At 39.5% G+C, this 25,928-nt stretch overlaps 1 protein-coding gene across 2 annotated transcripts in view; it reads left to right on the forward strand.

The window, feature by feature from the left end:
- LOC307124419 (uncharacterized protein) overlaps positions 1–25,717 on the forward strand; it is a 39,343-nt gene extending 13,626 nt beyond the window's left edge. The window contains exons 7-19 of one of the 2 annotated variants that reach the window (XR_013816263.1): positions 2,817–2,891; positions 7,065–7,172; positions 7,386–7,445; positions 13,031–13,120; positions 13,411–13,491; positions 14,437–14,541; positions 14,701–14,778; positions 17,280–17,339; positions 17,507–17,602; positions 19,878–19,967; positions 24,759–24,777; positions 24,882–25,420; positions 25,563–25,717. Coding sequence is in view for 1 of the 2 variants with exons in the window: in XM_079813599.1 (XP_079669725.1) it covers positions 2,817–2,891; positions 7,065–7,172; positions 7,386–7,445; positions 13,031–13,120; positions 13,411–13,491; positions 14,437–14,541; positions 14,701–14,778; positions 17,280–17,339; positions 17,507–17,602; positions 19,878–19,967; positions 24,759–24,777; positions 24,882–24,960 (941 nt within the window). In the remaining variant the exon portion in view is untranslated. Of the gene's footprint in view, positions 1–2,816; positions 2,892–7,064; positions 7,173–7,385; positions 7,446–13,030; positions 13,121–13,410; positions 13,492–14,436; positions 14,542–14,700; positions 14,779–17,279; positions 17,340–17,506; positions 17,603–19,877; positions 19,968–24,758; positions 24,778–24,881 lie in introns of both variants that reach the window. The other variant, XM_079813599.1, reaches the window with a different exon arrangement.
- Positions 25,718–25,928: the final 211 nt, after the last annotated feature.

A 25,928-nucleotide genomic window follows, 5' to 3' on the forward strand; every position in this document is an offset into this window, starting at 1 on the left:
GTCCCTTTAACACATTCTGTTGACTATAAATAACATTGCACCTACATGTCTACTAATTCTCATTAGAGTGTAAGTTGAGTATTAGTAGACTGGTAGGGTTAGGGTTAGAATAAGTTGACATGTACTTGCAAAGTTACTTATAGTCAGTAGAATGTCTGTTGGAGGACCATCACAATAAAGAGTTAGCAGACATTAAGCAGACTGTCTACTGATAATCTAATGAGAGTTAGTTGACATGTAGTTGCAAATTTACTTATAGTCAACATAATGTTCAAAAGGGACCATCAAAATAAAGTGTTACCGAAAAATTTTATATATTTAGTAGGGCTGGGTAAAAAATATAGATTTTTTGATTTTAATCAATTCTCATTTTTACGAAACAATATCGATTCGTAAATCCCAAGAATCGATTAGTCTTCCTGTTTTCAGTTGATGAATGAACGGGAGATTGTGTGCTTTGTTACTTTTGATATGAAACAAAATACGTATTACAAAAACATTAATACCATTTTGGCGTTGTGACGTGAGATCGCCCTGTCGCAGCGCTGCTCAGCTCAAGAGAAGCGGCAGTGAACATAATCTTCTCCTCCACCTTATACCAGTTACAGCGCAAAATAAACATGAATGAGCATCTGAAAGTGTGTTAAAAGAGACAGTACAACTTACCGAAATCCTTATCATGTCTCATGTAGTCGCTCAATCAGTGTTTCAACCGCAGAAAGATCTCAGTAAAACTTGTAAACAATGTCATAACGTCACATTTACCAGAAAAAAACATATAGAGTGTCCATAAACTCGTTAGTCAGCTAGAAAAATTAACTCTAGAGAGGAGCATTTTGCTAAATATATGCACCCATATTACATAGGCTATTCATCATCATTTTTAATGTTCTTCCATATTTAATGCATGTAGGCTATGTATAAATCTGGCAAGTTTTTATGATGGCCACCATTTCAAAAAACGAATTGGAGTAGAAATATGATTAGGTAATTTTAAAGTTAATATTAGAACTTTATTATTATAAAAAAACATCATTGAGTGTAATTTAAGTGTTTGTATACAAATCAGTTCATTTTTACCTTCAATATTAGTAGGCTAATGTAGTAACTGACTCCCATAGTTTACAACATTAGTTCAGAGATTTGTTTTCCTTGAGAAAATTTGCCATGTATTGTACCTGATATCCAAAATAATCTATATTGAATCGAATTTAATCGAATCGAAATCGAATCGAATCGCAAGCTTGTGAAACGAAATCGAATTGAATTTTGAAATTGGTGTCAATACCCAGACCTAATATTTTGTTGATTTGTGTACTTACACTATCACAAATGTTTCCATGAATGCTTAAATCCAGAGAAATAAGCCATTTTTACCAGGACACGAACCATGTCTGTGTGTCGCCTATCAATGACATCATACTCACAGTACCCCGATTTACTGTTTTATTTTGTAGAAACCATGGAAACACCAAAGATGATTTAATATATTGTGTGTTTTATTAGACATGTGAGCAACTGTTTGGATTCATTCATTGACAGAAAACGAATCATTGTTATATAGCTCAACACAGGCCCCGTCTACACGGAGATTGTTTAGCTGTATACGTTAAAATGTTGTACTGTATCAGTGTTTCATCCACACAGATCCGCCATTTTGGGAGCATGAAACCGATATTTTTTTAAACCGGGTCCCAGAGTGGATAAATCTGAAAATGACACCCTTGCGTTTTTGTGTGTACAGCCAATCCGTAAATGACTGTATTTGCATTATTGTACGGGTAGGTTTAGGGTTGGGGTGGGTGTAGGAGTTAATAAAACACATCTGGTAAGTAGCACATTTATTTATTGTTATTTTATTGTGAGATTTTGCCTCACCTCCGACCGTTGCTGTACCCCTTCTAGACACATCTCTTCTCCGTTTTTAGTGTATTTCTGTGGCAGAAATACAGCGCCACACACTGGCCTGGCATGTATACTACATCGTTTTGAGTCGGTTTCAGTGGTCTCGTGTGTGAGCAGATATTTCTTGAAACGAGGAAAAAAAAAGATTGGATAGGGAAAGCTCTGGCTTCGTGTGGATGGGCCACAGTTAGTCTTATTATTTAAACCTAGTTTTCTTGAATTACTGCAAATACCATGTTTTACCATGTCTAATATCGATCTAGCTCACTGCAGTGTGAACAAGTGTCTTATATTAGCATTATAACATAACTTTCAACACACTGATATGTATCTAATATGATAAACAGCGCTGCGTTCCCCCACATACACGTGACCAGAAGAAGCCGAAACGCTCGTCTGTGGCAGAATAAAAGCTCCGATGCTCTCGAGCCGTGTGTCGCACTTGTCTCTCATTAGCAATCGCTTCATATTACAGTTCAGTAATCTTTAGTACTTTAGCTCATCCATGAATATGATTTCTGCCAGAGTCCCGTCGGATTCTTTTCCATCGGCTGAGGTGAGAACAACAACTTCCATGATTCAACGAAATCAAGGCGTCATCAATAAGGCGTGTTTTGAATAATCGACCTCTGGAGGTGAAAATTACATATTATGCCTTTAATAAATTGTCAAATACAGAAGCATGAAATGATTAAAACCAAAAACTCAGTCAAATTTTTTTTTTTCTTTAGATTACTTTCTAACTTTATTCTTGGCATGTGTTGAATGTGTCAAGAAATTTGTAGTGTTTGGTAAAAAAAAAATACACTTTGTCCTATCCAATCTAAGTACAAGAGTACAAGTAATAGAACAGATATGTAATTAGAAATATTAAATAAAAATTTGATGTATTCAACTCTCTCTGTCTACAGATAACATTAAAACATGGACCAGGTTTTTCAAAATAGCAAGCGAATGGGCCGTTTTTACAGTCGTCGTTTATTCAGGTGGGTAAATCCAAATGTTACACATCAGAGGTCATGCTCATTATTCATTAAAAGTGCTTCATGAAACATCACCTGTTTTGCAAACTTTAATAGACCAGAATTTAGAATCATGATGTGCATGAGGTGACCTCCACTTTTGCTTTGGTACAGATTAAGTTAGTATGGCTTCATTTAATTCAATGTTTGACAATGTAACAAGTAGATCCACTGGAGGCAAGTGTTTTGAACCCATGTGCAGCATTTATTAACAAAACTTAAAACAAAGACTTGGCAAAACATAAAACAAAGTCATGGCATGGCTAAACAAAACTCACCACCAACGGGTTAACACGTCAATAACAGACAAAGACACATGGCAAACATGAGGGCTTTAATACACACACTAATGACAAGACAAGTGACACCTGTGAACAGTGATAAACAATGAACCAATGACAGGACAAGACACAAGATCACATGAGGGCATGGGAGTCACATGACAATGAAACACATGACAAAACCAGGAAACTGAAAGGACAAGACAAACTAGAAACATGACAGTAAACTTGATGAACTAAACACATGAAACATGAACCAACACCAAAACACCATGTGACAGATCCCCCCCTCTATGGGCGGCCCCTGACGCCCAAACAACACCAACACATCAATAACCTAACAAAGAGTCTTAACAAAAAGTCTTGGGGGGCGGTCTTGGGGGAGGGATGGTGGGCCAGGCCCGTGCAGGGGCACCGGACCCAGACATGACCTGGACGGGCCTGGGAGCGTGGGCGGACCTGGACCCTGTGGCGTGGGCGGACCCTGTGGCGTGGGCGGACCAGGACCCTGTGGCGTGGGCGGACCCTGTGGCGTGGGCGGACCAGGACCCTGTGGCGTGGGCGGACCTGGACCCTGTGGCGTGGGCGGACCAGGACCCTGTGGCGTGGGCGGACCCTGTGGCGTGGGCGGACCCTGTGGCGTGGGCGGACCTGGACCCTGTGGCGTGGGCGGACCTGGACCCTGTGGCATGGGCCGACCCTGTGGCGTGGGCGGACCTGGACCCTGTGGCGTGGGCGGACCAGGACCCTCAGGCGTGGGAGGACCTGGACCCTTAGGCGTGGGAGGCCATGGCGGCAACGGCAGTTCATCTGGCCATGGCGGCAACGGCAGTTCATCAGGCCATGGCGGCAACGGCAGTTCATCAGGCCATGGCGGCAACGGCAGTTCATCAGGCCATGGCGGCAACGGCAGTTCATCAGGCCATGGCGGCAACGACAGTTCATCAGGCCATGGCGGTAATGGCGGTTCAGGGGCCCACAGAGGCGTGGCCTTCATGGCCTCCATGTACCCCCTGCCCCCCCCCAACATTTTCTTGGGCGGGACAGCGGGGCCGTGGGCTGGAGCCTGGACGTGGGCTGGAGCCTGGACGTGGGCTGGAGCATGGACGTGGGCTGGAGCATGGACGTGGGCTGGAGCATGGACGTGGGCTGGAGCATGGACGTGGGCTGGAGCATGGACGTGGGCTGGAGCAGATGACTCTGGCTGGGTTGTGGTGGGTACTGTGGGACAGTGGAGCTCCTCTTCTGCAAAACCCACAGTGAACGAGGAATCACTCAGCAGAAGTGCAAAGTCAATATACTGGGCCAGAGTCCCCAGGGAGTTGCTTTCGGGCATCAAATAGCTTACAACCTCACTAAGTCCATTAAGAAAAATCCCCTTGAGGGCAACATCATTAAATTCCACCTGGCTGGAGAGTCCACAAAACTCCTCAACATAGTCCTCAATGGATCGATGGCCTTGGCGTAGGTGAAGGATGGCAAGTAGGAGGAGTACCATAATTTGAATATACCACCGGGTTTCTACTGATACAAAACCTAATGCTAAATTGCTGAAGTTACCCTTTAAGTTTTCCAACTTTAATCTTGTATGATGAAACAAAGAAAAACGTTATTCCGACGTGAGAGCCCGCAAGCATTTATAGGCTACTGTTGGCATATGTTACATGTGTAACATGCAGAAAACGCATTATTTTTATTAAAGAAATGCAACATAAAAACGCATAAGTATTAATTAGAGCTAAACAAGGGTAGGCTATGCAACACCAGGTTTATTGATGTACGAGTAAAAGTGGTACAAATGAAACAATGCTTGCTTTCATTCACTTACATTCTGATACGATCTCCAGGCTTAGATCAAAGTTGTTTAAATGAAGAAATATTTCCAAATTTGATATAACTGGGTTGATCTGATCAAGTTAAATGAGTCATATCATCCAGGTTTAAGTGCTAAGATTGTAGCGTACAATGCATATTGTAGACAAAAAAATGGAAGATTAGCCTACTTATAATAAACATGCTAAAGCAATACAAACATATAACATTAAAAAATATAATTAATTGTGTATTCCGATTATTCCTGTCAGGAGTCAATAGGGAGACAAGGGTTTAAGCTTCCGGACCTGTTGCTATGACAGCAACTCCAGGATGAGCTTTGAAGAACCAAACAATCTAAGATCAAAATGTCCTTTTTTTATTCCTGATCAGATAACATTCAGAAACGTGTTTACACTTGTCTTTTCAATGTGTGGACAACATCCAGTTACAGGTCGCATGTTAATGCCAAGTGTAAATGCAGCCAATACATTTAGTCGTCTCTGAAAACTCCTCAGAGACAACCGCTGGCTGCTCCGTAACAGCCCCTGAATATCTGGAGGAAGTCCTGTGACTCAGGACCACTGGAACTGGGACCATCGGACCTGGGACCACCGGAATCAGGACCACCGGAGTCAGATCCTCCTCAGCAGAGGTCTCCGACGAAATGGGCCCCTTCTTCTTCCTCCTTCTCCGTTTTCGGAGAATTCGGAGGGCTGGGGCCTCCACTGACTGCAGATGGTACACAACAGTCAGTGTGCTGGGACTGGCCGTAGATGCTCTGGCTCTCCAAGATGGCGGATATGCCAGACAAAGTCCCAGAATTCCAGATTCCCCAGCTTCTCCATCTCCCGCGGGCTGAGAGGCCTGTCAAGACAAACGTTGAACACCTCCTTAATCTCAGTCTCTGTGTAGACCAGGTGATCCACCTCAATGAAGAACCTACAGGCGAAGTCCCTCACGTCAGCTCCCTGCTGACCGATGTACCAAGAGTTCACATATCTGGCGAGATGAAGGTAGTTGGAGGGTTCAGTGGGGGAGATGGAAAAAGGAAAATACCCATCTTCTGCTGAATCCTCTATTGGTTGGTTCGTTCTGTCAGGAGTCAATAGGGAGACAAGGGAGCAAGGACTCAAATGCAAATAAAGATGGGATTTATTGTGTACAAAATAACAAAAAAAAACAACCCACGAGGGGGAAAACTTAGAACATACCAAACACAAGGAACCAGGAAACATGAAGCAGGAACAGGGAATAATGACAACGAACCAACACTGGACTGCAAACACAAGGAGACTAATGCCGCGTTCCAGGCAACCCATAACCCGTGTTTTTTCAACCTTCTACCCGTGAAAGTGGACCGGAACGACAGCCAAACCTGTGACTTCCCACCCGTGAACTCGTACTAGATCGATGTACTCCCAGTTACGAGTTTTGACGTCACATAGCCCGCGAAGCAACAATGGCAGCCCCCTACGGATGCAGTGTTTATCAAACAAATATACAAATAACGTAAAATAAAAGGTATAACAGCTTTTCTTGCCGTCTGCGTTGTTTTTCTCCTCCGTGTCCCTCAAATAAGCAAGGAGTAAGCACCTTTGGCGATAGAAATGATTGTAAATGAGCATACACCCCGTACGGTAGGGATGGCAGACGCGAAACAGACGTTTCGGGGCTTTGCCGAGATCCCGAAGCGCAGATGTTTTGAAACACTGCTCCGAACTGTGATTCGAAACACCCGTGTCACGTGACTATGGCTTAAAGGGGGCGGGAACAAACCACACAGTCACACATCTGTATGAACCTAATTCCCCACAAAGTTTAAAAGTGAAGTAAATCCATCTTCACCTCGTGGGTTTTTGTGAAAGGAGAGTGATTTTGTGATAGCAGTGAGATGTATAGTGCGCTTTGGTTAGTTATATTTAGGCTAGATTTAAAATAGATATATTGATATAACTGTTCAGTTCACCACATCTGTAGTTTTGTTCTTGGACAGGACATCTTTTATCTTGTGTGATTTTTTTATTTTAATCTATTCCTCCAGTTATTTTTGCCTATATCTGGAGAATGATTGCACATTATAATGGTCCTCACATAGTTTTGGGAACTTGCTTTGGACTTCTTGTGCTGTTGTGTCTCGTCCTGAGTACAGGTAAGAGTTTCTGTATGATTTGATTCCTTACATTGTTGAAGCTGAGTGACAGGACAAGTTTATATAAGCACATATTTATTAGGTTAATACGTTTATTTACAATGATTTTGTTCATATATATATATATATACTCTACAATTACCAAAAATGATAATCAAATAAAAAAATTTTAAAAGCCAATTTTCCATAACTGTGTTAATGTTTGATTTTTAGGTGGCTTAAGGTTACCCAGTCAAGAACAGTCAAGAGGGGCTTCCTTATGCAAAACTATAGGTAAACAAACTCTGATCATGTTCTCTCAATACACCATTTTACATTGTAACAAATATACAGTAGTTTAATATAGACCGTTGTTACTGTTACTGAGTGTTGATAAAGAACAAAAACATAATGGAAGAAAAATATAATCCAGAATTAAAAATCTGTATGATTCTTGACCCTCTACTACTTAAGGGTGGCACTTTTAGTCAATCTCATGTCAATCTTGAGTGCCTATAGAGCAGTATTGCATCCTTCATATCTCCGAAAAGTCTTTAGTTTTATTATATTTATAAAAGAAAGATACACAGTACAGAGCCCAATATTATTATTTTATTTATTATCATCAATATTATTTATAATAAATATTTTTTTATCAAAAAATGTGCCTGCAACATATTACACTGAAACCTTCCGGAGTTTGAAAAGCAAAAACAGATGTGATTTTACTAAAATCATCAAATTGCAATAAAGGACACTCAATATCCTCCGATCAGCTGTGAACAGAAGAGGTTTGGAGATGGAAAAAGAGAAAGTGACATGAAGGCCAATTGTGGTAACCCATAGTCGGAGTTAGTGCACACATAGTATGGGCAGTAAGTAGTGAACACACACTGCAAACCATTGTGCACACTATCTGCCCTAAATAGTATTGAATATTACTAATGTCACAAACTATTTATTACGATACGATTGATAGTAGCCTATGCACACTGGGACACAGGCAAGGACTAAGGAAGTGCTGCAATATAGCCACATATTTATAATAAAATAAATTCGAACCTTACTTACTATTTCTTATTTCTTATTATTAGTATACTTGCTTTTTTAATAATAGCCTGTAATTTTAAATACATTACAAAAATATTTTTTTAATTAAATTAGGTGCCTCTCCTCCCTGTTTCCTCTCCATCTCTGTACAACTCTGCTGGTGGCATTGTTTGTAAAAATGTATTCTATTTAAGTCTACTAACTATCATTACGTGCATTCATAACGTCACATACCTGCACGTGGAATGCGATTTTTCTTCAATGAAGGGGAGCTATAAGCTGTGAGAAGACAGTGTTAGTCAATGTATTGGACAAAACCGCGACCATAAATGTAAAGAAACGAAGTTGCTTATTATATTTTCCTAACAGCAGCAACGACAACTACAGCAGGACGTCTCTATGTACTGTAACTGTAACTTATATACTTGCTTAGCGGCTTGTCATGCGCAAATTTGTTTTATGGACTATTGTTTGCGATATGTTAGCACAGACGGAACGGTTTTGCACGTCAGACTAGTGCGTGTTTACATAGCAAAACAATCGAATAGCGCATTTGAAGCAGTTTTACTCACCGCCTGCTTCCAACGCACGACCATGAACCTTAAATCGCTGTAACCGCTACATCTTTCAGCATTAGACGAGCTACAAATCCGGAGTTGAACAGGGCCTTGTTTATAAACCATCATCGCCGAAATTCAGGGAATACACAAAAAACACTTGCACAATTCCGTTGCTGCTCCAGAAAAACAAACTGCATCCACTGTCCCATTAACGCTGGGTTCTTTGAGAAGCTGTACAGGGTTGTCTTGCCCTGAAAACAAACATCTTTGGTGACATTGTTGATTTCGTGAAGTCCTGTTACCGCAGCGCAGCCGGCTTCCCTAAAGTCGAGCACAGCGTGTTAAGCCTTGTTTATACTTTAGCCTGGCTCCGCAGCGTGAGCCTCCACTGACAAAATCCCAAACGGACGAGGGGTTTATACTTGACGCACTCGCCGTTGTGCTATTCTTTGAAACGACAGAGGGCGACTCAGAGTAATTGTTTTATAAACCATCAGGAAAAAGCGGCGAGAAGAAGTGGGCTAATGTAGCCTACTCAGGTGATGATATTTATTTTAGTACACTTCATCAAAAACCACACTACAAAAGGATTGTGTAAAACTCAGTAAACCTTGATATTACTTGTGACATGAGAACAAAATATATGCACACATGTATACAACTAAATTAACGATCTCTTAAATATTTCCTAATTTCACTAAACATTTTCATTTAGTTTCGTGATTATTTTTTTATTAAACATGGATCGTTATTTAAAAGGGCTTATTTCTGCTTTTGTAGACTCATTTTGTAAATATAAGCACCTCATTTGTAGGTGCAAACTGGGTGCAGGTGTGATGTGACGTCATGCTCGGCTAGATTCGCCTAGAACTCGTTCTTCTTCGGATGCGGAGTCGCACGCGCTGTTACAAAAAATCAAGGGGGTAATCCAGCCCCCGGAAACCGTACCTTCCATAGCCATTGCCATTGCTAACCAAGCCATCACCTGCTGTTAGCATCCCATTGACTTCCATTCATTTTGGCCTCACTTTGACAGAGAATAACTTTACATCTGAGGCATTTAAAGACTCCATTTGTCCATTGTTTATTTCTAAAGAAACACGACAATGTATAAAAGGCTCCATTACCTTGTATCTTACACTATCTCCCCGTTGAAGCTGTTTTTGTAAAATATAGGCTAATGATTGCGTCATAACCACGCCACTGTGTCACGCTGTTGAGCAAATTACCGTATAGACCTGAGGAGAAGCTCGTAGGCAATCTTTTACTGTCTATGAGGCAATCGGGGGGAAATGGAGGCATAAACGCAGATAGAGATGTTACAGATCCTGCTTCATTCATCAAAAGTTGCTCCTGCTCACCCTCTCTGTCTCTACAAGATTCAGTGATTCAGATTTCACTTTGCACAACTACTAGAAGACTTGCCACTGTCGGACAGGTTGCTCACGTCACATCTATGGCGTCAAGCTCAGTCTGAGGCTGCGCTGTACATCAGCCATCAGGAAGTGAGTGGGTGCTTCTCAATTCTTATTTGTGCATCCTCGTTTCCTTTCCTCGCCTCCTTTCCTCACGTCTTAGCTCCACCCCTTTAGGATGCGAGGGAAGGATATCAGGAAAAGACGTGAGGACGGAGGAATTGAATGAAGTGAAATGATATATCCTCGCTCCCTTTAGCGTCACTTCAAAGCGTCGTCAATTAATGATGACTCTACACCGCTGGATTTAGTTTGCTCATCGGGATTCTTAACATAGAGATAACTATTTATATTGTAATAGTTTCAACCCCTACACAATACCGCATTTGTCCATATTTTATTTAATATTACCAGTTATTAATAACAACTAATTATTCCCAGTTATTAACTGCTTTTTATTTGTTGTTTATAGTATTACAGTTTGTTTCTTTCATTTTCTTGTGCTTTGATATAATTGTGCAACTGTCAGTTGTTATTATTTGACATACATTTGTGTCTTGTACATGTAAACATAATAATAGCTAATAATGAATAAACTGTGGCAAGATGTGAAGGGGGAGGAGAATTTATACGTGCGTCACGTTTAGTTGATAAAACACTTCTGCAAAGGATACACGTGTGTATCATCGCTCATGACTCCTCAGGAAGCTCCTCACTCCTCCATCCTCGCCTCCTCGCGGTGCAATTAGAGAATTGAGATGTCCTACAAAATGGCTGAGCTCGGTCGGTTTCCGGGTCATAGGATGGAGGACGGAGGAGCGAGGAAATGAGGAGGGATATTGAGAAGCACCCAGTGCTCTTGCGGACGCGTCGAGTATAAATGATGTTTTATAAACATAGTTCGGGAGGAGCACGTTCAGATAATTGACACAGGTGGAGAGCACTCAGCTAATCAACAGTAAGAGGTATATATACACGCAGCAGTCTTACCTCCATTCATTGACAGTTTTCTAGCATCCCTCCACCACCCCTTCTCCACACTTTTATTTTATCAGCCACTTACATATACGGGGGGTACTCTGGGTTCGGGCCAAATTCCGAGCTCGAAGCCCTCCCCCCGGACAGCACGCCAAATACGCAGTTAAATTACTCTCCATAAATTATATGTAAGTGTGAACTCGTGAAACAAGGTTTGAGCCTCTGCTGACTGCGCGCACTCCTCCGCAAATGGACGAGGCGTTTATACTCGACGCACTTGCCGTTTCCTATTCTTTGAAACGACAGAGGGCGACTCTGAGTTATTGTTTTATAAACCATCAGGAAACAGCGGTGAGAAGTAGAAGACTGTACACAGGTGACGATATTTATTTTAGTACACTTAACGAAAAACCACACTACAAAAGATTCATGTAAAAAAGATCAAAATAAACCTTGATGTTACTTGTGACATGAGCACAAAATGTATGTTGCCTACACATGTTACTTACACAACTAAATTAACAATATCTTAAGAGTTTCTAATTTTACTACACTTTCATTTAGTTTCATTAACTTTTCTTTATTAAACGGGCTTATGTTTGCTTTTTGTAGGCTCATTTTGTAAATATAAGCAACTAATTTGTAGGTGCAAACTGGGTGTTGGTGTGATGAGACGTCATGCTCGGCTATATTCAGCTAGAATTCGTACATCTTCAGATGCAGAGCGGCGCGAAAAGTTACAAAAAATGAGCTGCACACCGCCATGTGTAGCGGAGTGTTATCTGCGTTGTGTGATATTTTGTTGAAACCACTCACAAACACGTTAATTCGTCCCATCAAGTCCTCGTTTATTTATCTGGTTTAACAGAAACATTATATGAAGACTCGTGCAGCAGTTTGAACAGCGTGCGGCAGCAATGCACGACGCTGAGAAAGATAAAGATTAATTTAAAGTTAGGAAAACCACTTAAAGAAAGAAAATAAAGCAATGGAGCATATGATTAAATATCACAGAGGGACAGGTATACTTCATACATGTATTATGTTTAAGATAATCCATTACACGATATGTGGCCCTTAATAAATCTCCACCCAAATTTATATGACCTACCGCTGTGATATCTCATGCAGACTGGGAAGCAGCAAAGCGCGCCCACCCCCCAAATCAGAATGGAGGCCAAAAATGGTCATGGCAAGTGGAATCACAATATTCTTAATGCACACCTGCTACACACGCGCAATGCACTCTGCGTTGACGTCATTTTTTCCACGCGCACCCTCACGCTCGTGCGGACGTTTCGAGTATAAACAAGGCTTTAATGGGCGAGCATTTGTTATCTCTCTAGTCGCACGTGCCCTTCTGGGAAAGAAGCCCATTAGGCCCGTACAAGGACATTCCGCCCTTGCTGACGTAAGATGGACCCATACTCTAAAAAAACTTTCCGAAACTTATGAGAAACCGGAAGGAGTATTTTTGGCACCGAAATCAAACGTCAGACTTTTTTTTTGAAACTGTGTGTGTGTGTGTGTGTGTGTGTGTTAACTCTGTGATAGACTGGTCATCAATCCATCTTCCTTATGGCATGAGATGCTAATATAGGCTCTAGTATTACCACGACTGTGCATAGGACAAGCAGTTTGGAAAATGAATGGATGAACTCATTGAACTGTGTGACCAGAGTTATGTCAGTGTGTCAGTCAGTGCTCACGCTGCGGATGGGAAAGTAGTTTTTAAATATTTCAGAGAGAGAGAGAGAGAGAGAGAGTTCCTGTACAGTCAGTATAGTCGGAATCCTGCAATTCATTCTTCCATTCATGCTTACTTTTCTCTCTCTCCCTTTTTTAAATTATTTTTTATTTTATTTTATTTTTTTAGTTATTTTTGTTGGTTTGTGTGTTTGTTTTTTAATATTTTATTTTTGTCAATTGTCCCTGTTGATACAATCATTAGGATTTCCCACTGAAGGTAAGATCTGAATACTGATTCTTTCATAATTCATTAAAATGATATGATGTTTTAAATTCCACTGCTTACAGTGTTTTCTGTGTAAAATCCAGTTGATTATGAGGCAGCAAATTTCAGCGTGACATAGCAATGCCTGTAGAACTACATGTTGACATAAATGTGAAAACTGAATCAAATCATTAAGTGCTTCACAAGAAATTTTTACAATTTTCTGAGCAATCATGTGTGTAATTGACATATTATTTACCTTTTTTGAATGGGAAAATAATAGACTTTCTCTCATATTTTAGCACCTTTTATTGTGGTATTTGTTCAAGCACTACTGCTTCCCTGTATACTACTATTACCTCGTCTGCAAGCAAAATGCAAATGTAAGTACATGCTGATCATTTGTATTTGTATAGATGTGGGAAGAGTAAATCCCATAATAATATTCCTGTATGTGTGAATTTGTGATTTTGAATACTGTATGAATAGAAATTGAGTGCTTAAATAAAATATACGCCTAATGCATACAATTTGCCAAACCATGATCTAATGAAACAGGCTTTGCTACTGTGTTGTGACATATTTTTGAGTGAAACGGCTGTATAAAAATTGAGGGACTTGATTTTATCCATTGGTTGTTGGTTTTATTGTGAAAAGTGAGCGCTGTATAAGAGAATGGAGGCATGTGTGATTGTGACTGGCTTAACTTGAGCATGGCCTTACATACGTCAAGTGAGTCATATGGAAGAGAGTTATTTTTCATTAAAGGGGTCATAACAGTTTCTGCCAATCTCATGTCAATCTTGAGTACCTATAGAGTAGTGTTGCATCCTTCATATCTCCCAAGAGTCTTTAGTTTTATTATATTTATAAAAGACAGATACGCTGTACCGATTCTTTCAGAAAACAGCCGAAGTCATGGAGGCATGCAGTGGCCGGGGCTCACACACGCATGCACACACACACACACACACACACACACACACACACACACACACACACACACACACACACACACACACACACACACACACACACACACACACACACACACACACACACACACACACACACACACACACACACACACACACACACACACACACACACACACACACACACACACACACACACACACAACCCCTAAACATGCCCAACACACACACTACCCCTAAACCTAAAGCAATGCACAGATGAATTATTCACAGTAAAAACATTTAAGGGTCCATTTTGATTTCATTCAATTGATCTGTATCAGATTTGAGATCAGTTCTAGTATGTGTACTGTGAGAGTTCATGAATTCAGATGGTCATCTTTTCATTTACAGTTATCTTCCGAAGATGGATAACATCATTGTTGATAATAACATTATCACTCCTGGATATCATCCTTGTGATTTATATTAATCTTGACATATTGAAAAGGGAGATGGGTATGCTACTTATATTTTTACTCATTTTCATCTAGAAAATGTTAATGTAATCTTAATGTATATACAGAGTCTGTTTGATTTTTAAGTAGATTTGTTGTAGGAAATCACAAAAAAAAATGTAAGAGATGTACTGATCAAAAGTGCTTGTTTTAATTTAAGATTACTTGGAATGGACCAGTGTCTTTGCATTTATTGAAGTTCTGAAGATGATAGGGGTCTTTGAAAGCCGTGTGACAGGTATTATCCATCACTGACTTACAATGTATTTTATTATCCAACACTGCATTTATAAAGAGCAAAACAATATGATGCTGAGAAGTAGAAATTATATTACAGTGATGCGATGTCTTATAAATGTTTATAAAGCTTTAAAGGTGGAATATGTAGGATTTTGCAGTAAAATATCCAAAAACCACTAGGCCAGTGTTATATATTTTGTTCAGTTGAGTACTTACAATATCCCAAATATTTCTAACTATTTGTAAATCGTGAGAAAATTGCGATTTTAACCAAGGAACCGAGACGCGTGAGGGAGTCGCCTGTCAATGGTGTTATATCTGCGTTACCCTCGGTTTACACTTTTACTGCCATAGAAACTGTGGACCACTGAGTAACATCTAGCGGCACGCTCAAACATTATGTCTCTTATTAGTAATCAAACATGAAATAAACATGAAAGCATTCACTCATCCATAAACATGATTTCCCCATAAACATTATTAGATCCGTCGGTATGACAACAAATTCCATGATTCAACGCTCATTCACTGTGTCATCAATCTATGCCTTTGTTATTATTTAGGTTAGCGACCCCTAGCTGCGAAAAATTACATAGTTTTGCTTTAAAGCCACAATATGTAATTTTTCGCCGCTAGAGGTCGCTTATTCAAAACAAAGGCGTAGCTTTTATAATGCCGAGCGTGATAGACAAGCGCTTCCGCTTCTTCTGCTCATGTGTTTTTGGGGGAACGCAGTGTTGTTTTATCATATTATACATTTGAGTGTGTTGAAAGCTATGTTATAATGCTACTATGAGACACTTTCACACAGTTAACACTGCAGTGAGCGAGATCAATATTAGGTGGTAAAACATGGAATTCGCGGTAAATAAAGAAAAAGAGATTTAAACAATAAAACTAACTGTGTTGAGCTGTATAACAATGATCCGTTTTCTGTCGATGAATGTCTCCCAAACAGTTGCTCACCTGTCTAATTAAACACATAATATATTAAAGCGTCTTTGGTGTTTCCATGGTTTCTACACAATAAAACCAGAAATCGAGGGTAACAGGTATGATGTCATTGATAGGCGATGCACACACGGTTCGTGTCCTGGTTAAAATAGCTTATTTCTCTGGATTTAAACATTCTTGGAAAAATTTGGGATAATGTGTAAGTACACAAGTCAAGAACATTGTTCTAGTGTTTTTTGGATATTTTAATCGTTTAATCTTGTGCCTTCAAAACAATGCTGTGTATGTAAAATGTATAAATCATTATTTAAAATATTATGAGGAAAATTAGTAAGTTATATAAAGCAGATACATCCTTTATTGTTTTAATTTCACAATGATCACTGCATTGGTCATGATGAGTGAGACTGAACTGTGATGTCTGAAAGTATTCAGATTCCTTCATTTTTTTTCACATTTTGTTAAAGGGTTTGTTCACCCAAAAATGAAAATTCTGTCATTAATTCCTTACCCTCATGTCGTTCGACACCCATAAGACCTCCGTTCATCTTCGGAACAGAAATGAAGATATTTTAGTTGAAATCTGATGGCTCTGAAAGGCCTCCATTGGCACAATGGCACTTTACACTCTCAAGACCCTTAAAAGGTACTAAAGACGTCGTTACAAAGTCCATCTCACTACAGTGGTTCTAAAATAACTTTATGAATCGGCGACAATAGTTTTTGTGCACAAAAAAACCCTAAATAACGACTTACATAGTGATGACGATTTCAAAACAAGGCATCATGAAGCTTCGAAGCGTTATGAATCAGCGAGCCGATTCATGATTCGGATCACGTGTCAAACCGCCAAACTGCTGAAATTTGGCGATTCAAACCGCTGAATCGGCTCGATGATTCATAACGCTTCGATGCTTCATGATGCCTTGTTTTGAACTCGTCATCACTATGTAAGTTGTTATTTAGGGTTTTTTTGCGCACAAAAACTATTATCGCCGATTCATAAAGTTATTGTAGAACCACTGTAGTGAGATGGACTTTGTAACGACGTCTTTAGTACCTTTTAAGGATCTTGAGAGTGTAAAGTGCCATTGTGCCAATGGAGGCCTTTCAGAGCCATAAGATTTCAACTAAAATATCTTCATTTCTGTTCCGAAGATGAACGGAGGTCTGACGGGTGTCCAACGACATGAGGGTAAGTAAATAATGACAGAATTTTCATTTTTGGGTGAACTAACCCTTTAAGTTGCAGCTTCATGCTAAATCACTTGAAAACAAAATATGCAAAACAGGAGAGGAGAATATTTAAATAAATCATACAACATGAATCACTAAGGTTTGCGGTAGACAGTTTACTGGTATTTGCGGCATTATTTAACTGCAAAAAAACACGTCTTAAGTTGGGCCTTCTTGATTTATTCTATAATTGTTTTGTTTTAACTGTATATTTGTTATTACTTTTGTTATTGTTTTTTTTTTACTAGAATAGATATGATCCCTGGATAAATCCATATTCTCTGCTAATCTGTTTGAATTGTGAATCAGATTCAAGAGACCAGAGTCGACGACAGCAGACTGAGACGAGCCAACAAGGATCAAATGCATGTAATTACTCACTGCTGCATCCTAATATGAATCCTAAATAAATGTTTATATGTATATACTTTATTGTATTTATGCTCTATAATATTGCATTGACAAGAGATCTGCTTAATGAATGCAAGTGTTTAATTGTTTGGTGTTTGTTGTGTGTGTGTGTGTGTGTGTTACAGTGCATCTCTGTAATGAAGTCGTGTACATGTTTGGAGCAGTTGGTCTTGTTTTGTTGAGCTCTGTTACACTGACAGCAGAACTGATCCTGAAAGCATGTGAGTACATATCTAAAATTTTATATTACATTTTAGAGATCTTTTAACATCACACAGTTTTTGTTACGGTACAGAAGGGTCGGAGACCAGAAGTACAGGTTAGTGAAGTTTATTGAACAATCCAGTTGTGAAAACGGAAGTGTAGGTGAGTGGTGCAGAAGTTCTTGGGAGTTCGGTGATGAGATCCTGAATGACACAGTCTTTATACTTGTAGATGGTGATTGTTGAAGATAGGCTGGGAGCAGTGGAGACACTGAAGACACACACACAATGATGGAGACTTGGAGGTAACAAGGGATTAGGGTAAGTATTGTAGAGGAAGTCCTTGAAGTAAGCATCGAGGTAAGTACCTTTTACAAACGAGACCGGACAGTGACTGAGAGTGTGTGAGTGCCTTTTGTACTGTGGGGGATTGCCGTGATGATGTAATGCAGGTGTGCGTGATTAATACTCAGGGGAAGGTGTGCGCTGTGATTGTGTGACGTGGGAACCTGGCGTGTCTGTGACATTACTACCCCCCCTAACCATGGGTGCCCTAAGATCACGTCAGCAGTGGACTCCTCCAGAACCAGTAGATGTTGTTGTTCCGTGTGCAGAATACCCACTTGGAGCTGGATGGGACCGGCGACGGAACAAACTTGTCTTCGGCCAAGGGGTTTCCCCGTTACCGAGTGGATCTGCTAGGTAGACGGCGTGGCAGTGGTCTTGAGCTTGAACTGACGGCAGAGGGCGCCAGAGATAAAGTTGCCTGCTGACCCAGAGTCGAGGAGGGCACATACTGGAAGGGTGACACCGATAGTAGTTAGGTTCACAATAGTGGTGAGGGGCTGCATTTTGTGAGAAGGAAAAATGGGACGAATGGGACATTTGAATATGTAGTGCTCAGAGGAACCGCAGTAGATACAGAGACTCTGGGTCAGCCGTCTCTGTCGTTCAGCCTGGGTGAGGCGCGCATGCTCTAGCTGCATGGGTTCTGGTACTGGTCCTGGAGGGCTGATGGACTCTGGTCGGCGGAGGGAAGGAGAGAACAGTGCCTGGCCCTGGTGCTCTTCGAGACACGACTCCATACGAGTGGCGAAGCGGATGGATAGTTGGATGAAGCGTTCAAGCCCGATGGTATCCTCGTATGCTGCGAGATGCAACCGCATGTGGGGATCCAGTCCCTGTCCATATGTGGTCAGCAGAGATTGCTCGTTCCATCCACTGGCAGCAGCAAATGTCCTGAACTGGCTGGAATACTCATTGACAGACATGTTATTTTGCTTCAAATTATACAATTGCTCACCAATGGAGGCATCCCAGGCTGGTTTTCCGAAGACCTCTTTAAAATGGGCGATGAAACTGGACATAGACTGTACAATGGGATTATTCTGAGTCCATAGGGTTTCTGCCCAGCGCAGTGCTTTGCCAGTCAGTTGAGACAGAATAAAGGCTACCTTGGAACGATCGTTGGGGTACATGTGCGGTTGCATCTCCAGGACCAGCGAACACTGAAGAATAAATCCGTTGCAGTGCTCCGCCGAACCAGAGAAGGGCATTGGTTTGGCCATGGGACTGGCATAGACGGTTGATGAAGGAGAAGTGATGGTGTTTACTGAAGTGATCGCTAGTGGAGGTGCTGGAGGGTTGGAAGGAAGTGCTCGACGTACAGTGTCCACGAGTTCTTGGAAGGGATCCGGAGTGCTCATACTGGTGCTCATCGGTTGTGGTCCGGTCTTCTGTTACGGTACAGACGGGTCGGAGACTAGAAGTACAGGTTAGTGAAGTTTATTTAACAATCCAGTAGTGCAAACGGAAGTGCAGGTGAGTGGTGCAGAAGTTCTTGGGAGTTCGGTGATGAGATCGTTGAAGACAGGCTGGAAGCAGTGGAGACACTGAAGACACACACACACACACACACACACACACACACACACACACACGACGATGGAGACTTGGAGGTAACAAGGGATGAAGGTAAGTATTGTAGAGGAAGTCCTTGAAGTAAGCATCGAGGTAAGTACCTTTTACAAACGAGACCGGACAGTGACTGAGAGTGTGTGAGTGTCTTTTGTACTGTGGGGATTGCCATGATGATGTAATGCAGGTGTGTGTGATTAATACTCAGGGGAAGGTGTGCGCTGTGATTGTGTGACGTGGGAGCCTGGCGTGTCTGTTACAGTTTCATCTAATTACACACAAAATAACATGTTGAAAATTAATCGTACACAGCACTGTTACATTGTACAACTACTAAAATTTGTCTTCAATGTTTTTCTATCATTTGAATTCTTAGGTAACGGTGAGCATGTCATGTATGATATGACAGTCGTCGTCTTCGCCTCCGAATGTGTTTTTGCCTGTTATTGGCTGGTGCATGCTTTCTGTAAGTATCTTTTGTATTATTTTATGTGTGCCTTTATTTGTGCCAGGGAGAGATAGATTAAAATCTTTGTTAAAGGAGAGTTGTCTGCAGAGGTGTCAAGTAACGAAGTACAAATACTTTGTTACCTTACTTAAGTAGAAATTTTGAGTATCTATACTTTACTGGAGTAATTATTTTGTCAGCCTACTTTTTACTCCTACTCCTTACATTTTCAAGCAATTATCTGCACTTTCTACTACTTACATTTTAATAATCGTCAAAAAAAACAACCATCCAGATAAATTGCGCCATCCGGATAGAGTGCATTTGATTGTGGTTGGATGAGAAGGATAAACACAAACCATTCCGACACCCTATTGGGTTGTACGCGATCAATCACGCCTGCACCTGCACAAATCACACACCATGTTGCCAGATAGGTTGGGTTCTCGCCGACGAGCACGCACTTTCAGCCAATCAGCGATCAGCAGGCAGACATGCTCATTCATGACTTTAGCCGGGTTTTTAGCGTGATAACTCGTAGCTGTATACTGCCGTCCAAAGGCTAAGCGCAGTAACTGCACATTTGGTCAAAATTGAGTTAAGACTTGAAATGGGCTTTGTGACATCTGTTCTGTCTTGTGACAAAGTTTGCAGGTTAAATTTTTTCCAGTTTTAGAGAAACGAGCGTGTCAAAATTGCAGTAACTACAAAATCCAAGCCAATACCAAGGCAAACCACAGTAAGTGATGTTACTGCGTTCTTGCTTTGTTTCCCCGTTCTTGACACAGCAGATACTGCGTTTTCAGCCTTGTCACAATGGGGATTGTAACTTATGCGGTTTGCCCCGATCGTAACACACAGAAACAATCCTGCAGCCATATGATGTTTGAACTCGCGTTAAAAGGCAAATATTCAAAGACTTGTAAGGAAGATGGCAACATAGAACTCATAGTAAGGCAACTGACAGCTTTATATTCAGTTAACATTTACTAGCCAGCCACTAGCAAATTTTTACTAACCTGTGCTGCTCTATTAAAGGCAATATCCTCTGACAACGTAAAGATAATCCGATTTAATCACGTTGGTGTTTGTTGATTCGGACATCTCGCCGTTTCAGGCAGCTAATCCAATTTTATTGACAGGGGTTACTCTTTAAAAAGTTAGCTGGGTCTGGTAAAGTTATCTTGTTAGACAAAGTTACTCTAAAAGTTAGCGGCGCCAGTCAGCAGGTGACAACCGGACGAGCGCAGCCGGCCGACAGCAAGCACACTAGGTGAAAAAGTACACTTGCATAATGTACTGAAAGTACTCTATTTTCACGCACTAATTTCGTAGGCTACTTAATATACAAAAAAAAGTGCCAATCAGTTTTTTGGATTTCACAGATAGGCTAGCTAAGAATACATAATAATTATATTTTAATTATGAATTATAGCTTTAAGGTTGTAGATAGCATAAATAGGAAATGTACATGTTTGAGAATAGCTTAGAAGTTAGGCTAAAGGGAGAAGAAATACGTAAATTAACTTACTCTCTAACCTCTAATTCTAGGAAATGATGTATGGCCATATTAAAGGGATAGTTCAACCGAAAATGAAAATTCTGTATTATATAAAGTTTATTATTACTATAAACATGTATTAAGATGCATGAAAAAAAGTTGGATGAACACATTTAGTTTGTAGATACTGCACTTTGCCTTTGCAATAGTGTTTTAGTTGTTTAAGGTCATCCAAAGGCAGAGTGCAGTATCTGCATTTTGGGGGTCAAAGATCACATCGGTGGTCATGGTTTTTATCTATAAAAAATTTCTTTCTAAGAAGGCAATACATGAATGCATTACCACTAATCTACCCCCAACATGTTTGACTGGCTGGTGTAAAAACTTTTAAGCCATTTTTCTCAGTTTCAGTGTTTGCGTAGTTACTGCACTTAGCCTTTGTAGGGCAGTATATTCCAGTGATGTTCCACATCAGCTTCATAAATTAATCAAAAAACCATTCAGAAATGTCCTGTCTCATTCTACATGTTGTCACTTTTTCTTGAGTCTCTACTTCACTGTCGAACTCCAGTTTGAGCTGAACAGTTAGTGACATTTTTAGTGCGTGTCTGCGTGAGATAATCAGAGCTGATAACATGAGCCCTTGAAGCTCCGCCCTCTTCTGGAAAAGGGGGTGGGAACTGCAGCTCATTTGCATTCAAAGGGACACACACAAAAGCATTGTGTTTGTTTTTGTGAAAATTTTAACATCAAGGGTATTTTGAGCTAAAACTTCACATACACAGTCTGGGGACACCAGAGACTTATTTTACATCTTGTAAAAAGGGGCATTATAGGACCCCTTTAAAAAAAAGGTATTTTTTCTTAGGTCCTGTTTACACCTGGTCACTTAATGTGTTTTCTCTGATTGGATGGCTATCCGATCGTGAAACCATAAATGCTCTCTAAAACGCTTTCGAGGCAGATTTAAATCTGTTCACTCAAGCCACTTCAGAAGGATGTTTGAGACACATTCCAGATGAACTGGACAAATGTAAAAGCATCTGGTTGTTAACCCTTAAAGACCTAGAACATTTTTGGGGCGCCTCTACTTTTCTTTGTTTTTCTCACCCATTCTAGCAGTTAGCATCAAGTGTCATGTATCAATTTTACATTTATTTAGTCTGAGAATGGATTAAATTAATAGAATTTTAAGAAAAACTGCAACAAAAATATGGTGTTTTTACTGTGAACTCTAATGATCTAATGATCAACAATCGTTTATGTTTGGCTCAGGGGAACAACTTGCATGCATTTCCTTGACGAATCAATGCTGCAGATTTTGATGACGCATCCACACTCACCACAGAGCCTCTGAATAATCAATTGCGAGACGTGAAAAGCTGAGATTCTCCTCTTTACGGTGCATTTTAAATCATACAGATTGGATTAACAGTTTAAAAGTTATTAAACATTTTAGAATGATAGTTATTTTTAGCCACGGACGGCTGTCTAGGTCTTTAAGGGTTAAAGCCGCATATATAACTTTTACTCCTCCCATAATGGTAAAAAATTAATAAATAAATGTGTGAGAGTGTATTATATTGGCTCCCTGTAGTCAGATATGACTGTGTGACTGTAACACGCATTAAAACAGATACAGCACAAACTGCTGCAAATGAAACTGAAAGTTCAGCATCGCATCCTGAAGCTCAACACACAATCATCTTCATTAATAGTAGTGAGACTAAATGATCTGATCAGTGCTGATGCCGCTTTCTCTCCTGTGGTATTTGATCTTGAGATTAGATGATGATGATTAAAATGCAGCTCATATCTGTTGCTTTTGGTTGATGTGAACTCTGTTAAATTTCCATATAGTCCGAGAATTGAAGATCGGATTTATTTTGTTTTGCAAAGACACATCTTTGCTGCCATGTGTAAATGGAACAGTTTTAAATAGGGCTGCACAATATATTGAAATATCGCAAATTTACATATCACAATATGCATATCGCAAGGGTCGCAATATCTGAATGATTTTAATAGGCTACTTCAACATTGTGAAAATTTTATGTTTTAGTTTCAACACATGTAGCAGAGAATAGACTGGGCACACGACTGTTACTTATGTGACTCGAACTGTCAATGCTTTCTTTTCCCAGAAAGAATGTGAAACACATAAATGGAATCATTCTCAGTTTTTAAATATTTTTTTTGAATATAATTTAAATAGATTTTACACACTTAAAGCAATATTTTATCACATATCGAATATAGCATTTAACAAGGATATCAAATTTTTCTTGAATATCACACAGCCCTAGTTTTAACAAATCAGTAAAAACACATGAAGTGACAAGGTGTAAATAGGCCTTGTCAATGCAATATTATAGACCATAAATACAATAAAGTATATGTATATATAGACACTTATTTTGGATATTAGGATGCAGGAGTGAGTAATTACATGCATTTGATCCTTGTTGGCTCGTCTCAGTCTGCTGTCGTCGTCTCTTTTGTCTTAAACGTTTTGCCACTGTTAAAACAAAACTGAAATCTGATTCAAAAGTCAAATGAGCAGAGAATATGGATGTATCCAGGGATCATTTATATTCTAGTATTAAGAAAATACAATAACAAAAGTAATAACAAATATACAGTGAAAACAAAACAATTATAGAATAAATCAAGAAGGCCTAACAAATGACGTTTTTTTTTGCCATTAAATAATGCAGCAAATACCAGTAACCTGTCTACCGCAAACCTTACTGATTCATGTTGCATGACTTATTTAAATATGCTCCTCTCTAGTTGTGCATATTTTGTTTTCAAGTGATTTAGCATGCGTGCGTTTGTTTTATGTAAACGCCACGTCGATACTGGTCCTCATTTGATTTCTCATTTTGTCCAAAGTCTGCTTGCCGTGATCCACAACGTCCGAACAAAACTACATCAGAAAACTACAAAAAAGTTAAAGCTTAAAGCTTAAAGCTTAATATGCATATATAAGACATTGCATCAATGTAATCTAATTTCTACTTCTCAGTACCATATTTTTATGCTCTTTATAAATACAGTGTCAGATAATAAAAGACAATGTAAGCATTGTAAGTCAGTGATGGATAATACCTGTCACAAAGCTTTCAAAGACCACTATCATCTTCAGAACTTCAATAAATACATCAACACCGGTCCATTCAAGTGTGACGCTGGTAAAATGAGACAAACATTCACCTACTTCTTACAGAGTCTGTTTGACTTGCTGTGATTCTGATTTTGCTATTTTCATTTTAAATCACTTTCTCTCTCTGTTTCCTGTCACATAGGGAATATTGCGACAACTGAGTAAGTTCAGATTTTTATTCAATGCAGCTCTCATGTATGTATTTATATAAAGTATAAACAACTGTATATGAATGTTAAATCTGTAATTGTGTTTTCAAATGCAGATCTACACACAATCAGAACACAGCAGAGACTCATGAAATGGAGAATCTGTCTGCATCCGTCTCTCCTGATTCACTGTAATGAGATAAAGACTCTTCCACATTTCTTCTGGAGTAAAAAGCAACAAAATGAGACTGAAGACTTCAAAATTTGTTGCATTTTGTTGCAAATTACTTGGATAATTTTATATTGGTTGTTCAATAATTTCAAAAGTAATTCATGCATTTTTGTGGCAGTTCAAACTAAAGTTGTTTTTTCAATAACAGTCAGATTTCGGTACTGCTCTTATGTAAATGTGGCATATTATAAAAATGTGAATATTCATCTTTGAGAATTTATAGTTAAATATGACAGATTTTAACATGTTTTGTAAAAGTTTATGTGGCTTTTGCATCTGTATCAGGTCTTGTATCATGTTTTATGGACATGCTGTTACTACTTTAAAGGACTCAGAGACCATTTTTCCAACTGAAAATGGATTTGCTTCACTGTAAAAAATTTACTGTAAGATTTACAGTAACTTACTGGCAACGATTAGCCAGTAAGTTACTGTGAATACTGTTTACAGTAAGGGTACTGTACTTACATTTACAGTATTTTATGTATACACTGTGAAATCAAAAACAATTAAATACTGTGATTTTAGTTGTATTTACAGTAACTTACTGGCTAATTGTTGCCAGTAAGTTACTGTGAATACGTTTTACAGTAAGGGTACTGTACTTCCATTTACAGTATTTTGTGTATTCACTGTGAAATAAAAAACTATTAAACACTGATTTTAGTTGTATTTACAGTATTGATTGTTTACTGTAGAAGAAAAATAAATACTGTGATTAAGCACTGTTTTTTATGTATTGTATGCAATACAGTACTATAAACAGTAGATTACAGTTACTCACTGTACTGTACTGTAGTTACTCACTGTACACACTTACAGTAGTCACTGTAAATTCAGTTTCTCACTGTACAATTGAAATACTGTATCACTGTGATTTAATATTAGCCATCATTAAAAGAATAACCCATATTCTAAAACATTGCAATCA

This window comes from Gobio gobio, assembly GCF_949357685.1.
Source record: "Gobio gobio genome assembly, chromosome: 1".
Lineage (NCBI taxonomy): Eukaryota > Metazoa > Chordata > Actinopteri > Cypriniformes > Gobionidae > Gobio > Gobio gobio.